Source organism: Ammospiza nelsoni, chromosome 11 (genome assembly GCF_027579445.1).
Source record: "Ammospiza nelsoni isolate bAmmNel1 chromosome 11, bAmmNel1.pri, whole genome shotgun sequence".
NCBI classification, from domain to species: Eukaryota; Metazoa; Chordata; class Aves; order Passeriformes; family Passerellidae; genus Ammospiza; species Ammospiza nelsoni.
The window spans coordinates 19,751,853-19,770,697 of NC_080643.1; the positions used below are offsets into that span (position 1 = coordinate 19,751,853).

The 18,845-nt window shown below is 47.5% G+C and overlaps 1 protein-coding gene across 5 annotated transcripts in view; it reads right to left on the reverse strand.

Moving 5' to 3' along the window:
• Positions 1 to 599: 599 nt before the first annotated feature.
• Positions 600 to 18,845, reverse strand: part of FBLN2 (fibulin 2) — a 99,892-nt gene continuing 81,646 nt past the window's right edge. For all 5 annotated transcript variants that reach the window (XM_059480305.1, XM_059480304.1, XM_059480306.1 and 2 more), the window contains 9 exons: positions 14,753 to 14,887; positions 13,563 to 13,700; positions 13,141 to 13,284; positions 8,987 to 9,115; positions 8,075 to 8,200; positions 6,964 to 7,080; positions 5,883 to 6,011; positions 3,598 to 3,721; positions 600 to 1,529 (listed from right to left, as the gene is read on the reverse strand). In XM_059480305.1, the coding sequence (XP_059336288.1) occupies positions 1,172 to 1,529; positions 3,598 to 3,721; positions 5,883 to 6,011; positions 6,964 to 7,080; positions 8,075 to 8,200; positions 8,987 to 9,115; positions 13,141 to 13,284; positions 13,563 to 13,700; positions 14,753 to 14,887 (1,400 nt within the window). In that variant the 3' untranslated portion in view covers positions 600 to 1,171. The remainder of the gene's footprint in view (positions 1,530 to 3,597; positions 3,722 to 5,882; positions 6,012 to 6,963; positions 7,081 to 8,074; positions 8,201 to 8,986; positions 9,116 to 13,140; positions 13,285 to 13,562; positions 13,701 to 14,752; positions 14,888 to 18,845) is intronic.

Consider the following 18,845-nt stretch of genomic DNA (forward strand, 5'->3'; position numbering starts at 1 on the left):
AATTGCAACACTGGAGCTTTTTGGGGACAGAAAAAAAAAAAAAAAAAAAAAAACAAGCCAAAAAGAAGTTCTGATATTCATTTCTAAGTTCTAATAAATACTTCAATTATATTATGCTTTGCCAGATCTGGCCTCTAACTTTGGACTTCATCCAGTTCCCTGAAGAACCAGAGGAAATCGAGCTCAAAACTTTGGTTGTGCTCTTTTTTAAATGGTAAAATACAACCCACCAATTTCACTGGCATTTTTCATTTGGCACCACCACTGAAGGCATTTTCCTGAAGCAGAGAAGCAAATCCCTTTTTTGTCTATTTAAAACTGCAAGTTATTACTCAGGGACATGCCCAAGCTTTTAAACAAGGAGCAGTAATTATTATTTCATTATTTCCATTTGGACATTCCTTTAAGAATTACAAAGCTTCACATCTGCACTTACATATCATAGAGTGAGGAACAGAGGAACACCAACACTTTCAAAGACAACTACTAAAAATGGCAACGCGAGCTTTTACCTTAAAGTGTAACATTCTGGCAAGGCCTTGGTCTTGCAAATATTCAGCACGTGAGCATTCCTACTAAAGCAAGATTCATCCATAGGCTTTTTCACTGGTGGAGTTTCCTTTTATTCATATATATATTAAGGCAACATATTATGAAAGTTGGAAGGAGGAAAATAACCTGGGAGCAGGAGGTGGGGTCCCCATCAGTGTCCGTGGATGGCCCTGGACTCAGCACCTCAGCAGAGACACCCCAGTGAGGCCGCTGGCCCGGCCAAACCAGAACTTTGTGTCAGAAAGACGAAATCATTCCATGTTTTTTTTCCCAGTATTCCCACATGAACACCTTCCCTCTCTAGTGCAATACCCTGCAGAAGTGACTACACCTAAAAATAATTGCTAAGAAAAGGTTCCAGCATTTATCACAAGGTCTGTACTGCCTTTCTAACCCTTCCTTTGTTCGCTGGCAGATGATGATGTACAGAATTGCATAGGAAAACAGAACATAAAAAGATAAAAATTAACTTAATTTACACAACCAATAAGAAAGTTTAAAGCAACGAAAGAAAAATAATATAAAGGCTAGATACATGAAATGCCAGTTCAATGGTATTAAGCTTTGGTAGAACAGTTAAAGAGCATAGCACCAATAAAATCCAACATCAGCAAAGGCTTCAGTAGGCATGAGCTGTGATGAAAATGTAGATTTTGGCAAGAAAAGTGGTGTAGGTTCCCTGGCGCCAGAGTTTCATTTCCACATCCAGCAGGAAGTCCTTGGGCTCCTTGACCTGGCGCTGCAGGTAGACGATGCCGGTGTAGGCGTTGAGCCGGCGCGTGCTGAAGAAGCCCTCCTCGTTGCCCCGGGTGATGGTGAGCGCGATGCTGTCCCCGGCGTAGGCGGGTGAGGGCCCGATGCGGAAGATGTGTGCGGGCACCACGATGTTGGTCTGGAAGTTGAGCTGGTAGTAGGTGATGCGCACCGGCGTGTTCTGGCACTCCAGGTAGTTGAAGCAGTTGATGCGCTCACACCTCCTGGGGAAAGAGGAGAGAGGCACCTTCAGCGGCCAGGGAACAGCAGGGAAAAACCTGAAAGCCTGGGGGCACTGCCAAGGATCGGACTGACTGATGTTGTGGTGTGATGTAATAGCCTGTCTCAGTCATCCTGGTCCTTTCCCCAGGTGTGCCAATCACCTCTCCCTTCCCCTCCTTTGCTCTCTGCTAAGTGCTGTCCGTCAACCTTGGCATTCCAGAAAGGGCGTTGTGTGATTGGCAGAGTTCAAAAGATGCCTCTCAGCCCTGGGGACATTGGGCCACCAGGTGTCATTTGTCCCCTGAGACTTCTCCCCCTTACCTCATTGGTGGGACCCCTACCCCTTCCCTGCCCTTCTCCCTGGGCTTAAAAGACATTGCAACCACATGGTTCCTTGGTTCTGTTGGAGCTGTTGCTGGATTCAGAGGCCTGTAGGCCAGAATAAAGCTCTGGATCGAAACCCTCCAGCAGAACCGACTCCTTTTCCTTCACCATCACCTAAAGCCTTTCCACCAGAGGTAAACCTGAGCTCCCGCACGCCTGGACTTCTCCCACGCACCCAGCTGCAGCATCCAGCCAGCCAGAGGTGTCTCTGAGGTGAAAACACCACACATCCAGCCAGCCAAAGGTGTCTCTGAGGTGAAACCACCACAGCTGCCGCCTTTGATCAAGCAGCAAGGGCCAGACAAGCCCAGGCATGTTCCATCCGGCTATATTGGTATTTAATTCCAATACCTTAGGATTTCAGCTTTTATATTTTTCATACATTTGTAATCCTGCAATTCTTTAGTGTATAACTCTAAACTCCACACCCAGTGTCAGCTGCAGCTTTCCCATTTTGGGCAGACACAACAATTCCTCTCTGGGCCTGGCAATCAAGGACACCTCACTGCCTCAGGCCCCCAGAAATGGAAACAAGTGAGTTTGGGGGGAACAAACTTGGGGTAAATGACTTCATTATCTGAAGCTGTATTTGGAAGATTAACCCCCAATATGCAAATGGACCAAACTTATAAAAGTATAAAAACCTGTGACCTGTGACTAGACATTTTGGGTGTAGCCCCTGGGGGTTTTTTTTCTGCCCTAAATGTACCTGAAGACCCTTCAATAAATATAACAGCTTTTTATTCTCTTAGTTTTGTCTGGCCTCTGTTGTAGGTAGTCCCACCAGGACAAACGGCATTCCCAGACCTCAGTGTGTGATCACAGCTGCTTGTTCTGTGCTGCCAGTGCCCAGGACACCTCTGGGTGTGCAGCTGAGAGCAGCACAGCCCGAGGCACAGATCACAGCCTGGGGAGAGCGAGGGGAAGCTCCACAGGAACAGCCAAGCCAGGCTGAACGGCGCAGAGCTGGGCTGGGGAGCCAGGGGCTCATCACCAGCAGGGCTGGGGCACTGCTCCAAGAAAACAACGAGACCCCTTGAAAAGGTACCTAAAACACCTTGGGAAACAAACTCCTCAACTGGCAAAGCTGCTCAGTTCTGTAAGGCAGGAAAAGTATGTTTTAAGCCATAAGCAACTAAATATTGTTCCCAAAGCACTGGCAGCCACCAAGGCAGAAAATGGGCAGGGAGATTTTGGGGCTCCTGAGCCCCAGCTGCTGAGGAGCTGGGGATGTGCTATTCCCAGAATCCTGTGGCCTGGCAAGCTCAATATCCTGCTCCCTTTCAACATTCCCTGAGGAACTGCAATGTGAGTATTGAGCAGGGAGCCCCAAACCCCCTGTCAAAGTGGAGCACTGAGCAGCCTGGCTGCTCCTGCTCTGATACAAACAGCACAGAAGATCGTGCTTTAAAAATTAATTATAAACAGAGCCATTTTAGAGCTGCAAGGAGAGCTGCAGGCTCTGGTCTCTGCTGTTCCAGCAGCAGCTCAGGGCAAACAGGGGCTCCAGGGCTTGAGAGAATGAAGGATAACCAGACACAAACTCTGCATGGGGAAGGTTTATGAGCTCCAGGTACCAAAGCAGCCTTTCAGAGCTCTGAGCACCCACAGTCACCCACAAAGGAAGCACCACAGAGCAGCAGAGGCACTGGGCTGGCTCTGGTGCTGCCCCAGGGCCATACTCACATGTCAGACACCTTCCTGTAGTTGGAAGGGCACTCGAAGGACAGGCAGCGGAAGCTGCCCTGGATGTTGTAGCAAGTCTCTGCAGATGAACAGTTGTGGCTTCCTATTGCACACTCATCAATATCTAAGAAGAAATGCAAGAAAAAGATGTTCTAAGTTCAAAAGTAAGAATTAGTTCCTAGTATTTTTCAGGAATAAACAAACCCCACAGGATATAATTGAGCCATGCTAAAAGACAACAGGAACTTCTCACTGATTTTGAGACTGGAGAAAGCTGGGCTGTGCCAGAAGAATGCATCTGGGCATGAAGGTAGCTCTGGATTAAAGCAGAGCAACTAAAATAAATATGGAGATAAAGCAAGCAAAGGCAAAGTGGTCACTGCTGTCCTACAGGATCCAGGAGATGTGGAACATGGGAACTCAGAACAACCCTTCAGAACAAGGCACAGAGTTCAGAAAACCTAAATAAAAGTATCTCCCCATAATGAGATGTAATTACAGAAAACATAATAAAGAGCACTTAAAAGCTCCAAAGAATAATGTGGCTACCTAAATAACACACAGCCACAAGCCCAAGCCATGGGCCTGACAATGCTGGAAGCCAGATGCAGAGACAAGGATCCAGCCTGAGCAGGAAGCATTGGCAGAGCCCTGGCAGTCATACTGTGTACTCCCAAACGTCTAGACAATGCACAGAGGCTTTAAAATGAAATAAATTCCAACAGACAAGGCATGTGGACTGTGTAGGGCCCTGCAGCTCTGCCAATTCTCACAGAGCAGAGACTCTTAGAGGGAAATCACAGCCTTCCACTCCCTCCATTCCCCTGGGATGAGAACTGATCTCACACACTGAACTGGCTGGTTTAAAAGTCTTGCAAAGAAAAGTATACAATAGGAAATAGGAGGGAATCAAAGTCAAGTAAATCCCTTGCTGGTTCTCAGCAGTGCCCGCAGGTGAAAAGAAAATTTCTTCCATATTGCAATCATTGTCATGAAAGCACTCCCTGTACCACTCTGGCTGAGCTGCAAAACACCACAGGCAGTTTCTGCAAAAAAGATCCATATGTTGGGCCATGAGATACAACTCATCTTTTGAAAATAGGGTACAAGGAACATTCCACCAGTAACTCTTCAGAACTGGTCAGATGATGAGCAACTGGAGCCAGATCTTTAGCTGGGGGGGAACCAACATCATCTCCCTGCACGAGGAGCCAACAACAGAGCCAACACCAACCCAGCCTTCCTTTGACCACATTTTCAGACACATCTCAGTATCTGCCCAAACCTGTGCCTACAGACCTGCAGAGCTCCAAAAAGGGGTATATCCAGGGGAGCTGCAGTTTTCTAAAGGTGAACTTTATGTAAGAATTTAAGTGCACATGGATATTACTGCAATCATACTTAAAAATACATTTGAAAATATTTTAAAATGTTTCTAAAGGATCTTAATTGTCATTTCATCTGCTTCACTGCTCCACAGTCGTGATTAAGTATGCTCATGCTGCTCAGGATTTACACAGAGAAAATTCACTGCCGTTAGCAGTCAGAATTCAAGCACAGGAGATACATAACCAAATTCTTCATTACATGAAGGGTTCCTGAAAGAGCCAGGGCAGGAAATGCCTGGCAGTTGGTGTAAGGGCTGCAGGAATGTGCAGAGGACTAAAGGTAATCAGATCCTCCATCAGGTTACACAGGCAGTGCATCGTTTGCAAAGGGGGGCTCAGCTCAGAACCACACAGCTGCACACCAGATGAAAACCACCCGACTCCCAGGAGACATCTCCACAATTCTGAGGAAAAGGGGTGTGTGAGGGGAGGGTACTTGTCATTTCACTAACATTTGTTAATGCCAGCACGATTAAGCTTAGGTGACACTGCTGGATGGCCAAGTTTCAATTACAGCACCAACATTTAATCTCCCAGTTTTCTGGAGAGGAAAACTGTAACTCATAAAGCAGCCACAGATTTCTGCATCTGGCACCTCTAATACCCCTGATCATTGAGTGCTGTTCCAAGGTGCACACACAGCTCACGTGAGCCATCAAGTGCCTCAGTTTGAGGGATGAAGTGGGCTCATGGGGAATTCACTGAAGCAATTAGCTCACGCTGACAGCTCAGTTACCACAGCGCTTTCCTCTAGCACAGGAAAACTGACTTTGCAGACACCAATATTTGGCAACTTTGTCGAAGACTGACTTTGGAACAGCGACTGATCCAAAACATGGGGGTCTGACTGAGCAGCTGCAATGGCTGAGCTCACTGCAAGGCTGTGAGTGCTGTTACCTCTGCAGGTCCTGCCGTTGGCTGCCATGGTGTAGCCCTGCTCAGGACAGGCGCACTGGTAGCTGCCGGGCACGTTGACGCAGCGGAAGGTGCAGAGGATGCCAGCGCTCTGCGCGCACTCGTCAATGTCTGTGCAAAGATCACAGTCACAGCCCAGCACACAAAACAGACAGAACACACCAAAAAAAAAAACCACAGATCTGCAAAGGCAGGCTGCAGGACACCAGGAAACTCTCACCTGACACATTTATAACATATTGCTAAATGTGAGCATAACCATGGAGGTCTGGCATTGCTCTGGTGCTTTCTGAAACGCTGAACACCAGCCTGCTCCCAGAAATACTGGCTGCAAGCAGTACCCACTCATGGGAAGGAATAATGAGGGGGGGCATGTCTGAGTTTGAAGCACTATCTCTCTCTGGTGCCTCTGTAATTGAGAGAATCATGGAATCACAGACTGGCTCAGGCTGGAAGGAAGCTCAAAGCTCATTCCCCTCCTTGCCATGGGCAGGGACACCTTCCACAAGACCAGGCTGAACCTGGCTTTGAACACTCCAGGGATGTTAAATCTCTCTGGTCAACCTGTGCCAGGGCCTCACTCCCCTTTCAGCAATGCATTTTTCACCAGGCTTCCCTGTGCTAGGAAGGGTGTTGGCTTCTTCACCATTCCTTAAACAGAGACTCCCCAGTGTGTCAGTGCTGGTAACTTCAGCTGAAGAGGTAAACCATTCCTCTCCATTCTGACACTCTGCTCCTCATTCACTACAAGCAGCAGCCAGAGCAAGCCTTCACTCAGCAGTGCAGGTGTTCATTGATGCAATACAGGAATATCTTCCCACCCGATTTCTTCAGTCAGCTCTGCCCCCATGAAAGCATTACAACAACCTCCCTGGCTGTGCAGTCCCACAGGTGTGCTCCACCCACTGAACTGCCCTGTGCAGCAGCTGAGGGACCTTCTGCAGCCTCTGTGGCAGCTGTAGCTCACAACAATCCTCAGGCACCACCTGCAGCATCAGGGGTCAGAGAGTTCCTGCTACAGAGAATAAACACACACCCCTGCCCTGGTGAGGCAGCACCTTACCTTTACAGGAATGCCCATCCTCTGCCAGCTGGAAGCCTTGCCTGCAGTAGCACTGGTAGGAGCCATACACATTGGCACACTCCTGGCTGCAGGGACTGTTATCACATTCATTCACATCTGCATCCAAAAACAAACATACAGAGATAGTCACAGTGCCTCAGAACAGCATCTTCCACCCTTTCCTGCCCCTGAAAACCTCTACCTTGCAGCCACAGTGACTAAGGAAGGACTAATTTGTCCCTATTTTTTCTGCTCCCTAGGCAGAATGCCAAGAAGCTGGAGCATGTCTGTTGCACCTGAATTTCATTTCTCCATATGCCAATGGAAACACACACACATGCAGACATTTGTTTCAGACTTCACAGGTTTCAGTTCACTAAAATATGTAACTGTTGCCCTAAAAAAATCATGGAGAACTCAAAAATTTTCCATTCAATTCAAAGTCGCTTTTTGTAAGTTTTGTCACTACCAAGTTTCATCTTTATCCAAATTTCAATGATTTCCTGTTTTAACTTTGTTCTGTTCTCCTGTCATCTGAAAGGAAAGCAAAGAGTACATGGGGAAAGAAAGAAAAGGGAGAAACTTGCTGACACTCATCTGACAACTCCAGTGTTTGAGGAACGTTTGAAGGAGCTAAGACTGTTTAGCCTGGAGAAGAGGAGGCTTAGGGGTGACCTTATTGCTCTCTACAACTTCCTGAAGGGAGGTTGCAGACAGGTGGGGTCAGTGTCTTCCACTGGGCAGCACTGACAGAACCAGAGGACACAGTCTCCAGCTACGTCAGGGAAGGTACAGGCTGAATATTAGGGAGAAAATTTTCACCAAAAGAATAAAGTACTGGAATGCTCTTCCCAGGGAGGTGGTAGAATCACCATCTCTGGATGTGTTTAAAAAACAACTGGACATGGCCCTTGGTGCTATAGTCTAGCTGAGGTGTTAGGGCATAGGTTGGACTTGATGATCTGAGAGGTGTCTTCCAACCTCATATTCGGTTATTCTGTGACTGCAAATCTGAGCACACAAAGGTCACTGCCTTTGTATTTCACCTCAAGGCCTCCTCCCAGGTCCCCAGTTCCCCAGCAGCTCGTTCCCCACGGAGGAGCAGCGGTACCTTCGCAGTGCTTGCCGTCGTAGGAGAGGCGGAAGCCAGAGGAGCAGGAGCAGTGGTAGGAGCCAGGCGTGTTCTCACACGTGTGCTGGCACAGCCGCCCAGGGTAGTTCCAGCACTCATTGATGTCTGCAGCAACAAGAGCAAACCCACAGTCAGCTGAGGGACACGAGCAAGCGAGGTGCAGGAGGGGATTTTTTAAAGTGTCAGAGATTGGTTTTGTAGAGCGTGAAGTGCCGAAAGCTCGGGTTGGAGGCTGTGAGACTCCGAGCTCTGATTGCTGCACAGGGGGGACAAAAGACAAAGTGCTGTATCATGGCTCTTGGGAGGACAGTGCTGGAACCTTCAGACAGACAAACTGCCACAGCAGAGAAGCACAACCCACAGGGAAGGACTCTGCAGATGGTTTAAGTGACAACCTGCGGTTAAGGCAAGCCAAGGGCGGCTGGTCCCAAATCCCAGCTGGGAGTGACAGAGCCCTGCATGTGCTGCACAGCCCAGCCCTGGAGGTGATGGCACCCTCTTCTGAGGCACTGCACAGCACAGCCCGGGCTGCAGGGGTGCTGAGCACTGCACAACATGGACTGCAGTGGTGCTGAGCACTGCACAACTCAGACTGCAATGGTGCTGAGCATGGCATAAATCAGACTGCAGTGGTGCTGAGCACAGCACAACTCAGACTGCAATGGTGCTGAGCATGGCACACCTCAGACTGCAATGATGCTGAGCACTGCACAGCTCATGCTGCAGTGGTGCTGAGCACTGCGCAGCTCATGCTGCAATGGTGCTGAGCACTGCACACCTCAGGGTGCAGAGGTGCTGAGCACGGCACAGCTCATGCTGCAGGGGTGCTGAGCACTGCCTCGGGCCCAGGCCCAGGCAGGGGTCGCTGCCTGCCCTCCGAGCCCCACGTACCGATGCAGCTGCGGCTGAAGGCGTCGTACTGATAGCCCGTCCTGCAGTCACAGCGATAGCCCCCGGGCAGGTTGTGGCACAGCTGCCCCTCTCCACACCGGTGCACCCCAGTCTGGCACTCGTCCACATCTGCGGAGCCAGAAAGGGCATCAGCATCAGTACAGTCTGCTTAAAACCAGTGTTTGTAAAGAGACACAAAAAGGTCCATTAATGGCAGGGTTAGAAACTGGACAGGAGAAATACCACCAGCTTCTCCCTCCGTGCTCTTCTCAGGGGCAGTTGAGTCAAACCTGGGAAAAGCAGAGCCTTACCTTCATAGTGAAAATGGTAACTGGACTTGCAATGGGGTTCTCCCAGTATATTCTGCATTTCAGTGTAAGCACACTTTGATTATGATCAAACCATGACATTTAAACACCCCATTCTGATGTTCTGCTATTCCATGAGTCACACTAAGCCATTTAAAGCAAAACAAGAACCAGCCAGAAATTCTGCTCATCCCTTCAATTAAAGCAATTGCTATTTTCATCTTCACCTGCCCTCTCAGTCTGCTCCTGCTGTCTACCTTTTGCTCTTTCCCAATGTTGATTTTTTTCTTTTCTCAATCAGCTCCCATTTTCATATTCCCCACGGCCTCTCATCCAGAATCCAATACCAACAAATTAGTTGCTTCTCCCCTCACACACATCATTTCCAATCTCATTCAAACATCCTTGGAGGAAGATGAGAGTTTTCAATACAGGCTGATTTACAAGACTTGCAACATAACTAAATAGCTCGTCAGCATCTAACAAATCCCTCTTACCATCTGTGACAAGAAGCATCAAAAAGTCTCATTAACCCTCAGAACTGTGTTTTACTTCAAATATTCCAAGCTCTGCCACTTTCTCAGCCAACATATCCTGTTTTTTTCCTATTGTTCACATCTTCAATTACTTTTACAACCCAAATCCCTGTTCATGTAATTGTGGAACCTCGTCCAACTGGGACTCCTGCTTCAGATGCATTTGCAGGGGGCTTTGGCCACAAGCCATGGCAGGCAGGGCACTGAGGAGAGGGGCACCTGACCAGGCCATGGTGGGAAGAGTGGGGTAATGGGAATTAGCAGTATGCTAACAGGACTATCCTGTATTTGGTCAAGTTTCCAGTTCTTGTTTCCAGCTGGCTCTATGCCTAGTTCATGTAAGGTCAGGTTCTGAGCTCACCTTTGTGATTGTACCTGTGTCCCTGTACCTGTCTGCATTTGCCCTGCCCAGGGATCTTTGGAATCCAGCCTCTGTAACCTGCACCATGTTTTGTTATTTTGGTTATTACAGTTTGTATCTTCTGGGCTATTCCACTGTTCCCATTTCTCATTTATCAGCAGCTCCTCCCGGCCGAGCTCACAGTGAGCTTCTGAGCCCATCTGTAATAATCATCAGAATGGATCTCTAGGCTGGAAATTCACCACACTGCCCTATTTGAATTCGTAAATTTGAGCACTGAATCACTTCAGAGGGCTCCTGGGCAGTTCTCCATCACACAAGAGCCTTGGAGAGGCTGCACCCACACAGTCCCTGCTGGCACCGGGGTCAGGGATGGCAGGGAGGGCCCCTCACCATGCAGGAACTCCTGACAGCAACTGAGATTTCTGCTGGAACACCGAGTTACCAGCTTTCTTTTAATCAGAGGTAGCAGCAAAACCAGGGAAGTCTCTAATGCAGATAATTTGTAAAGTAGCAGCTTTATTTGTAACGAACTGATGTGTGCACCCAGTTTGCTAGTTTGTCCAAAATTCTGCATTCCATTACATTCAGACTTTAATTAGTTCTAGGGCATTACACTATCAGAACTGTGCCATATTTCACACTTAGAGCAGTTTTCAGCTAAATCTAAGACGCAGGTTTTAATAACTCATTTGCTAAATCAGAAAATCTGAGCATTTTAAAGACAGATGAATTCTCTAAACAGAGGAGATGACCCTACAAGTGTCGTCTGCTGAAGAAACACGTGCAGATGATGTTTTTACTACTGTGAAATGAATAAATCTGATTCAGGGATCTAATTAGCTATTGTAATGCCTCACAGACACCAGTCTTTATCACAGAGAGAGGAAATTAGGACCATATGCTTTTCTTCTTTCTTCTCTGTGCTCTCTGCCTACTTAAAAAAAAAAAGCCATTCAAAAAAAAATACCAAACAACACAGACCAGCAATAGGGACAGAGTGCACACAGCAAAGACAGAGAAATCACTAATTAACATCAGTTATGTTTTCCCAAAATCAAGCTAAAGAAGCCTCCTTATGGCTGCTCCTGAAGAGTGCTGTAAAGCAGAGACTGAAGGCCATCAGGAATCACAATGCATTGTGTTATCTCACTGTGCTCTAGAGCAGAGATGCCGGAGGATTAATGGCAATTTCCTCCTCTCTCCTGGATTTACACACAGTAACTTTTGTTTTTAAGAACAGCTGGGGAGAAAAGCTGGATTCTTTCTGTCCCATCATTTTGAAATTTAGGAACATAACTTGCCCCAGCTATTAGAGAATCACAGAATCATTAAGGATGGAAAGGACCTCCAAGATCACCAAGCCCAGCTGTTGATCCAGCACCACCATGTCCACCACTAAGCCATGTCCCCAAGTGCCACATCCATGTGGTTTTTGGCCACATCCAGGGATGGGGACTGCACCCTTGCCCTTGTGTGCAGAGCATGCAGGGCAAAGGCTGCTGGCACTGCAGCCAGGACAGCTGTGCTGCCCAGGGCTGCCTTGGGGAGAAATGGCATTCAGGGAGCCTCTGGCATGGTGGTCACCCTAAAAACAACCTCGGGTAACCATGCTCCAGGTGGTGCAGCCATCCCCAGCCCAGGTGGCCTGGCTGAGAAAGGACTGATCAAAAGCAGCTGCAGAACTGTGTCTGCACAGAACTGAGGGGGACAGGGCTTTTGGAGCTTCTTTTTGTAAGAACTGAAATATCCCAGGCTGTAACAGGACAGCAAAGAACACTGCACTGCTTTGCCCTGAACTTACAAAACACAGTATTTGGAAGCTTTCTCAATTTCCTCAGTTGCACACATAACCTGTTCCTTCCAAATCTGCTACATCCAAATCTTCTCCACCTTTCCACTGGCCATGCATGGTCTGGATAGTCCAGGGGGCAAATGAGGGGAGGCAGAGGATAATGAAGAGCAAAAAGGTGAATGCAGAAATATCTGTGGAAATGGGGTCTGGCTGTACCACCGGTGGGCACTACAAGCTGCTCACCATGGCCAAATTAATGGCTCTCAACACAGTTCCCACCCACCTGCAGCACTACAAAGCACATTTTGTTAATCTGCTATCCTTCCTTTATTCCGGGGGAAGGTAGGTAAAAACCACTGGGATACCACCACTAAGCAAACTGCTGCTTTGTCATTACTTTTTTTCTTTTCCTCCACTGTCATTTCAGGATTTCCTATTTTATGTAACCTGAAACATGGGGAATCTGAGAACACCCAGCCAGCCCTGCCTTGGGCACCAGGGACTGAGCTTCCCAGCCCTTGGTGCCTCATGTGCTCATTTACAAACAAATGCTAACAAGCACTGAAATCTGCTATTCTGAGTCAGTAACTCCCTAAATACACTGTAACAAACACAAATCAGGATCAAGCTGCACGCCAGCCTATATGAATATTTCATATACTCATTCTCCTCAGAACTTTTTTCACACAGTGAGAATTTATCCTAAACACCCTCACAAGTGGATGTAATGGGGAACACCACGCGCAGAACATCCCTACAAAGAAAATCCACTTGGCGCTAGTCTTGTGAGCCCCCAAAACCAGCATGCCCTGTTTACTGCCGATCACTTCACTTCCAGGGAGGTACTACAAAAACCACCTAGGCATTGTGGTCTTGACTGACAGGATGAGCTTAAAAAGTATAAAAACACACTCTCTCCAGAGTGGAAGTCAGTGAAATCTGCAGCCAAAACCAGTTGCTGAGCATACCAAGAGAAACTCCATGGAGCAACGAGACATCAGGATCCTGCAACACAAACAAATCCCAGAGCTGCAGGGACAGCAAACTCCCACTCCTCAAACACATTCAGGAATCTGGAAGTAACCCCAAATATCTCTTTGGGAATGAAACAGAAGTTTCCCCTGGGAGAGCCCCCCAGCCCCAGGCTGCCTCACCGACGCAGCGCGTGCCCTCCTCGTTGGAGTGGTACCCTCTGCTGCAGCTCAGCGTGTTCCTCTGGCACGTGTAGGAGCCCACCGTGTTGATGCAGTTGAATCCTGGCTTACAGGGCTCAGGGAGGGATGTGCACTCATTGATATCTGGTGAAGAACATGAACAGAGCAGTGAAAGATGCTGTGTAACCCTTCTGGTCTGCTTTCTCCCAGCTGTCACTTCTTTTTCTTCACTTCAGTTTCTCGTGCTACAAAGACAAGGCTGATGAAGGTCTGCTGTGGGGATAGCTCCAAATTCAACATGCAACTATGGGCAGCAGCATGAAGCTCCCAGCAGGGTTTACAGAAAACTCTATCTCCAAGGGGTCAGTGCACAGCTGCCAGGAGCTGCAGCACAGGGCACAGACCCTGCTGCCCACACTCACCCACACAGTTGCCCTCGGGGTCCTGCAGGAAGCCATCCATGCAGCGCTGCTTGGACTCACAGTAGAAGGAGCCCTCTGTGTTCTGACAAACAAAGTTCACCTTGCAGCTGTGAGTTCCTCTCTGGCACTCATCGATATCTGTTCAGCACACAAAACACCACACTGGGGTGAGCTCAGCTCTACCTTTCAGTGACCTTCATGGACAGCTAACCCCCAGAAAGGAAATTAGGAGGCTTTATTTTAACAGACACGTGTTACCAATGGGAAATCTGAGGGTTAAGTGTGTGTGCTGCTGGACATCACTTCAGGATTTGTAAGGTCCTACAGCAAATTTGATTCAGGTCCCTACTGCCTCATTCACAGCATCTCTTGCAACCCCCAAATACCAAAATATCTGCAGTTTTTTGCAGGCTACTGTAAAACACTTTGTAAATATAATAATCATCTATAATCTAATTTCAAGACTAGAAAGTAAATTAGATTAGTAATAAATGTTAGAGATGCTCTAGAATCGGCCAACAGAACAAGGCATTCACAAAACAGCCTCTTCAAGTAAACCAAGCTTTATTTATGACAGCTGCTTATAAAGGGAGATTTCTGGTAATTTCTATTTTATGGCTTTATGTTCTACATCAAAAGCTAAGCTCTTTCCTTAGGCATCTCTTACTGCAGCTGTCAGGAAACTGTAAAACGTGTAAGTGTAAATAACAGTGAGTTTAGCCCTGAAGGCAGGGCACGTGTGTCCCTTGCACACTCCTGTGCTGCTGTGAGCACTGATGTTCCCTTCTTTGACCCCTACAGGGACAGGGGGTTGAAGAACAACTTCTTAACCCATTCCAAATGGTTACATGTAAATGTAAATTAATGGTGACAAGGATTCTGAACACAGGGAGGATGGGGCTGTCAGCCCCATCTTCCATTCAGGCTGGGAATTTTTGCTGGAATCGTCAACAAACTGCACCAGCTGAGCCAGGTAGAGGAGCTATGGGGGATTCCTCCATCAGGGAGATGTCAAATCCTAATTCAGAAGGTTTTATCCATGTTCTAAGTAATTTACAGTTATCCCTGGAAACCATTTCAAACGAGTGAAAGTGCAGGAAGAGCCTGTAAAGCCCAACACTTCTGTGATGAGCAGCCTTTTCTGGCTGCAGCAAGACCAGAGTGCTGTGCAATCCTTTCCCTTCCCTTACCCACACACTCGCCGTCCTTCAGCTCGTGGCCGGGCTGGCAGCTCAGCTCCTGCAGGCAGCGGAAGGAGCCCATGGTGTTGACACAGTGCTCTCTCCTCTGGCAGGTGTGTCTCTCTGTCACACACTCGTTGATGTCTGTGAGGAAGAGGGAACAAATCAGTGCCACAGGGTGCCGAGGGATCTCCCTCTTCCTGCTCTGCTGGAAGGAGCAGAAAGCTCACATGAAGGACACTCAATACAGGCTTTGTTACAGGGCTCTGATGATGGAAGATGCTTTTAGTCCGGGCTCTTCAGTTAGCACAGAGTGACTGAAGAAACACAAATCCCAGGGGGATTTATTTCCTCCTTCTCCCCTCTCCCCAAACGCCATGGGGATGGTGCAGGCACTGGGGACGGGGATGGACAGAACTGAGGAAAGGCAGAGTGGGCAGAGGATTGATGGCCAGCTCGTGGTGAAGGGATGGGAACTCCTGGACAAGGGAATGAGAAAGGGATTAATGCTCCTTGCTTCTCTCCAGGCTTCCACAGCCCAGGGCACTGAGCAGCCCTGCTGCCTCAGGCCAGGCTGGCACTGCCCAGGGATGGAGCTGAGGCTGCCTGTGAGCTGGGCCATGCTGACACCTATTCCCTAAGGAATCAGCACTGGGACTGGATAGGCAGGAACTCATGGAGAGGAACCCTGATAGCTCAATCAAGCCTGTAAATCTGTATTTAGAGCTTTAAAAGAGATTTGATTTCAGCAAGTGGAATAGTGAAAAAGTTCTTTTTAAGAAATCACTTGAACACACGATTGCAGAGCATGGGACAGGGAAGGAATATGAAACACCTTTAAAATTATATGTTTTGATAGGCTTGGATGAAATAATCTAAAATTCAGGTTTTGCTTATGTTAATAATGAAAGCTAGAATAGCATGATGAGCAAATACTTAGAAGCAACAAAAAGGGGCAGAGACTAGGAAGAAATTTTCTTGCCAATCTCCACAAAACCTCACACATTCCCAGTTCTATATAAAGCTAAGAATTGCTAGAGCTAACAAAAGCCAAATGTGACCAGCACCATTACCAGTCCTCTGGCTGCTCTGTGCATGAAGCTGTTTTCATACTACACAATAAAGCAAGTATTTTTCGAATCAGATTTTCATTTTGGCTGTAGAACCTCATTCTCAGATAAGTACATCAATATATGACTTCTCCTGTGGGGCACGAAAACAGGAAAAGCCATTCGAAAAGATTTTTGTATTTAAAAATGTGCCAGCTGGTTTTCTAGCAAAGAAATGAGGAGAAGCACCAAAACCCTTCAGTTCCTGGTGGGTTTGGATAACTGGTGATGTGCACTGAGTTTTGCAAGACCTGCATTACCTTGGTTACATTCCACTTCTCACTTATTCCTATTTTCCTTTTGTGGTTTTTTTTTCTCACTGTTTGCCACTGCCACTCTCCACATGCTCTGGGCTTGCTTTCCAATGCTCCTGGTTAATAATCCACAGCAAGGTCCTGCCCATCACCTGGATCTTTCTACCTGTCCCACATGAAGTCTGAGCTCCTCCACTGAGGGGCAGCTCCCTGCCTGCCCCAAAGCTCCTGCAGGGTTGGTTATGTCCCCCAATGCCTGTGCAGTTTCCCACTTTCTATTAATTGGTGTTATCACAATGGAGTAGAGTAAGAGTAATTTCACAAGTGATCTTGTGGGGGTAGCAAACCTCCCACACAGGCTGGGAGAATATGAGGTGCTGTGGTAGATCCCTCTCACCTACTTAGACTTAGTTCTTTAAAAATTTTTATTTTTTTAGAATTTATTTTAGAGGAAACCAGCAATGGATGGCCACTTAATAGCACCCAAAGCACAGCACTTTCTGCTGGCTGTACCACAGATCTGAGATTATCTGCTCTTGCAAACCACAAAAAGGCTCTCACATAAACAAACTGACAGCATCACACTGCAGCTCATGAGCTTGAGTCAGTGCAGCACACGTCAAAAGGGAAAGTATGTTTGTGACACATGAACCAAAAGGGTAGGAGGCATTCCATGTGATCAGCAGGTGGATATTGAGTAACAGGCATTAAAAAAGTTGTGATTTAACAGAGAGAAAAAAAAAATCTAATTGGATTTCATGTTTCATCTATATTTTTGATTCAATTTTCAAAACTCTGAGTGCTTGAAAAACTATGCAGAACTAGCTGGAACACATCTGAGGAAATTAACATGACGGAAACTGGCAGATTACAATGCAGTATTCTCATTGTCAATGAAGTTTTGCGCACACGAGACACTGTCAAATCCTTCAGTCTGACTGTGAGCTGGGCTGAGCTGCAAGGCCTGAACCCTGAGCCATGGCCAAGCAAAGTTCTGCTCTGCCTGTCCAGAGTCAGGGCAGGAGTCTCTGGATGTGCCACCAGGCCAGCTGCCAGCCCACCACAGCCCCCTGGCCAGTTTAGCATGCAAACATGCCTGGTTTTGTTAATTTTTCTAAACAAATTCCCAAATTTTCCATAGAATCCAGAGTGCGTGTGACCTGTCTCCCTCCAGTCCTGGAGCCAACTCCACCAGTCAGTAAGAGATGCCTGATAGAGCACTAGGAATAACAGGAGTTATGTTTGCAGTCCCAAATACAGCTAATTCAAACACTGGACCAGCTGTGGTATTCATCCAACCCAATTAAGGCTGTGAGGGAGGGTAAGATGATGTTTTCTTTAAAAAACAGGGGAAAGAGGAAAAATAACACAGTACTATACTGAAAACAAGTCACACGGTTAATTTTTGAGGAATCTACTCAGTCTCTGTGTGTGGCAGCAACATTCCTCACTCTGTGTCAGCAAAACCCAGAATGAAATGCAATCATGTAATAACCCTTTTTTCTCCACAGAACTGTTGCTGAAAACAGCAACACACACATGATCCCTGAGCACATCTGCTGCACCCAAGAGCTGGCATTCCTGCCATCAACATTTTACCTACTGCTATTTATTTCAATATGCACTTTGACATCAAAACCCCACTTTGATGCACCTTCTATTAAAAAAGTGAAATGCAGACTTTTCTTGTGCTGCATCTGCGGTTTCTCATTATTTTTTCCTCTCCAAATGGCCCCAGCTCTGTTGGCTTTATGGGACACATCTGTGCAAGGCAGGCACTTTGTTATTTTGCAGCAGCCACCCTGTGGGTGCAGGAATAAAGAGACCATATCGTGCTCCCTGTCAGGAGGGAACTGAGGTGGGAGCAGCAAGGACAGGAGCAGAGCTGTCAGTGTGCAGTGGGTGGTGGGAATGACTTTGCCTCAAAGTCACCAGAAAAGCAACAGTCAGCCTGGCTCTTGTCTCTGGAGAGTACAGAGCTCCTAGCCCAAAGGCATTTCAGTGCCAAAGACACAGAGGGGCTGTGTGAGAGCTGTTTGAACAGCTCTGGGGGGACTCCTCTCTGTGCATGGCTGGCTTTTGGGGAATGCTGGCTGTCTGCTCCTCAATGCACCTGGAGTTACAATTCCCCACCTCTGGCTAAAGGGCACTGCACAGACCACAGATTATCAGCTGCTTTGTGGCTGTGCAAAGATTGCTCCTCCCGTCCCTAAAACATGCAAAGAGTAACATCCTTAAACCAACAAGAATTTGCTAACTAATTACCAAAGGTTTTCTGCTGGAGTTTGAGACAGTTCAAGGTGGAGAGCAAGCTGTTGGGCTGGAAAGGATGCCCCAGGAGAACAAGGCAGTGAGCAAAACACAAACCACAGTGTATGCCTGTGGCTTTCCCCTTCGACTACAAAAGGTGGAAAAAATGTTAAACATGGCAAATGTTCTGGTGGCACCACACACGGAGCAGAGCTGGATGGGAGCAGGCAGCACACACAACAAAGGGAAGTTTTTTAGGTTATTTAAAAGGATACCTGTAAAAACTGCCCTGCATTAGAGGAACACAGAAGTTTGGTGTTCAGTAAGGGAGAAGAGCTTCACAAATGAGAGTTGTGGCTTCGCTTTCATGAGTAGTGCCCGAGGTTTATCTGGTATCAGCCATAATCAAACTGTTCCAATGTCAAGGGGCAGAGGGGGAACTGAGGCAAAGGAAGCACCTGGCACCTGCCCCAGCAGCTCCGGCAAGGC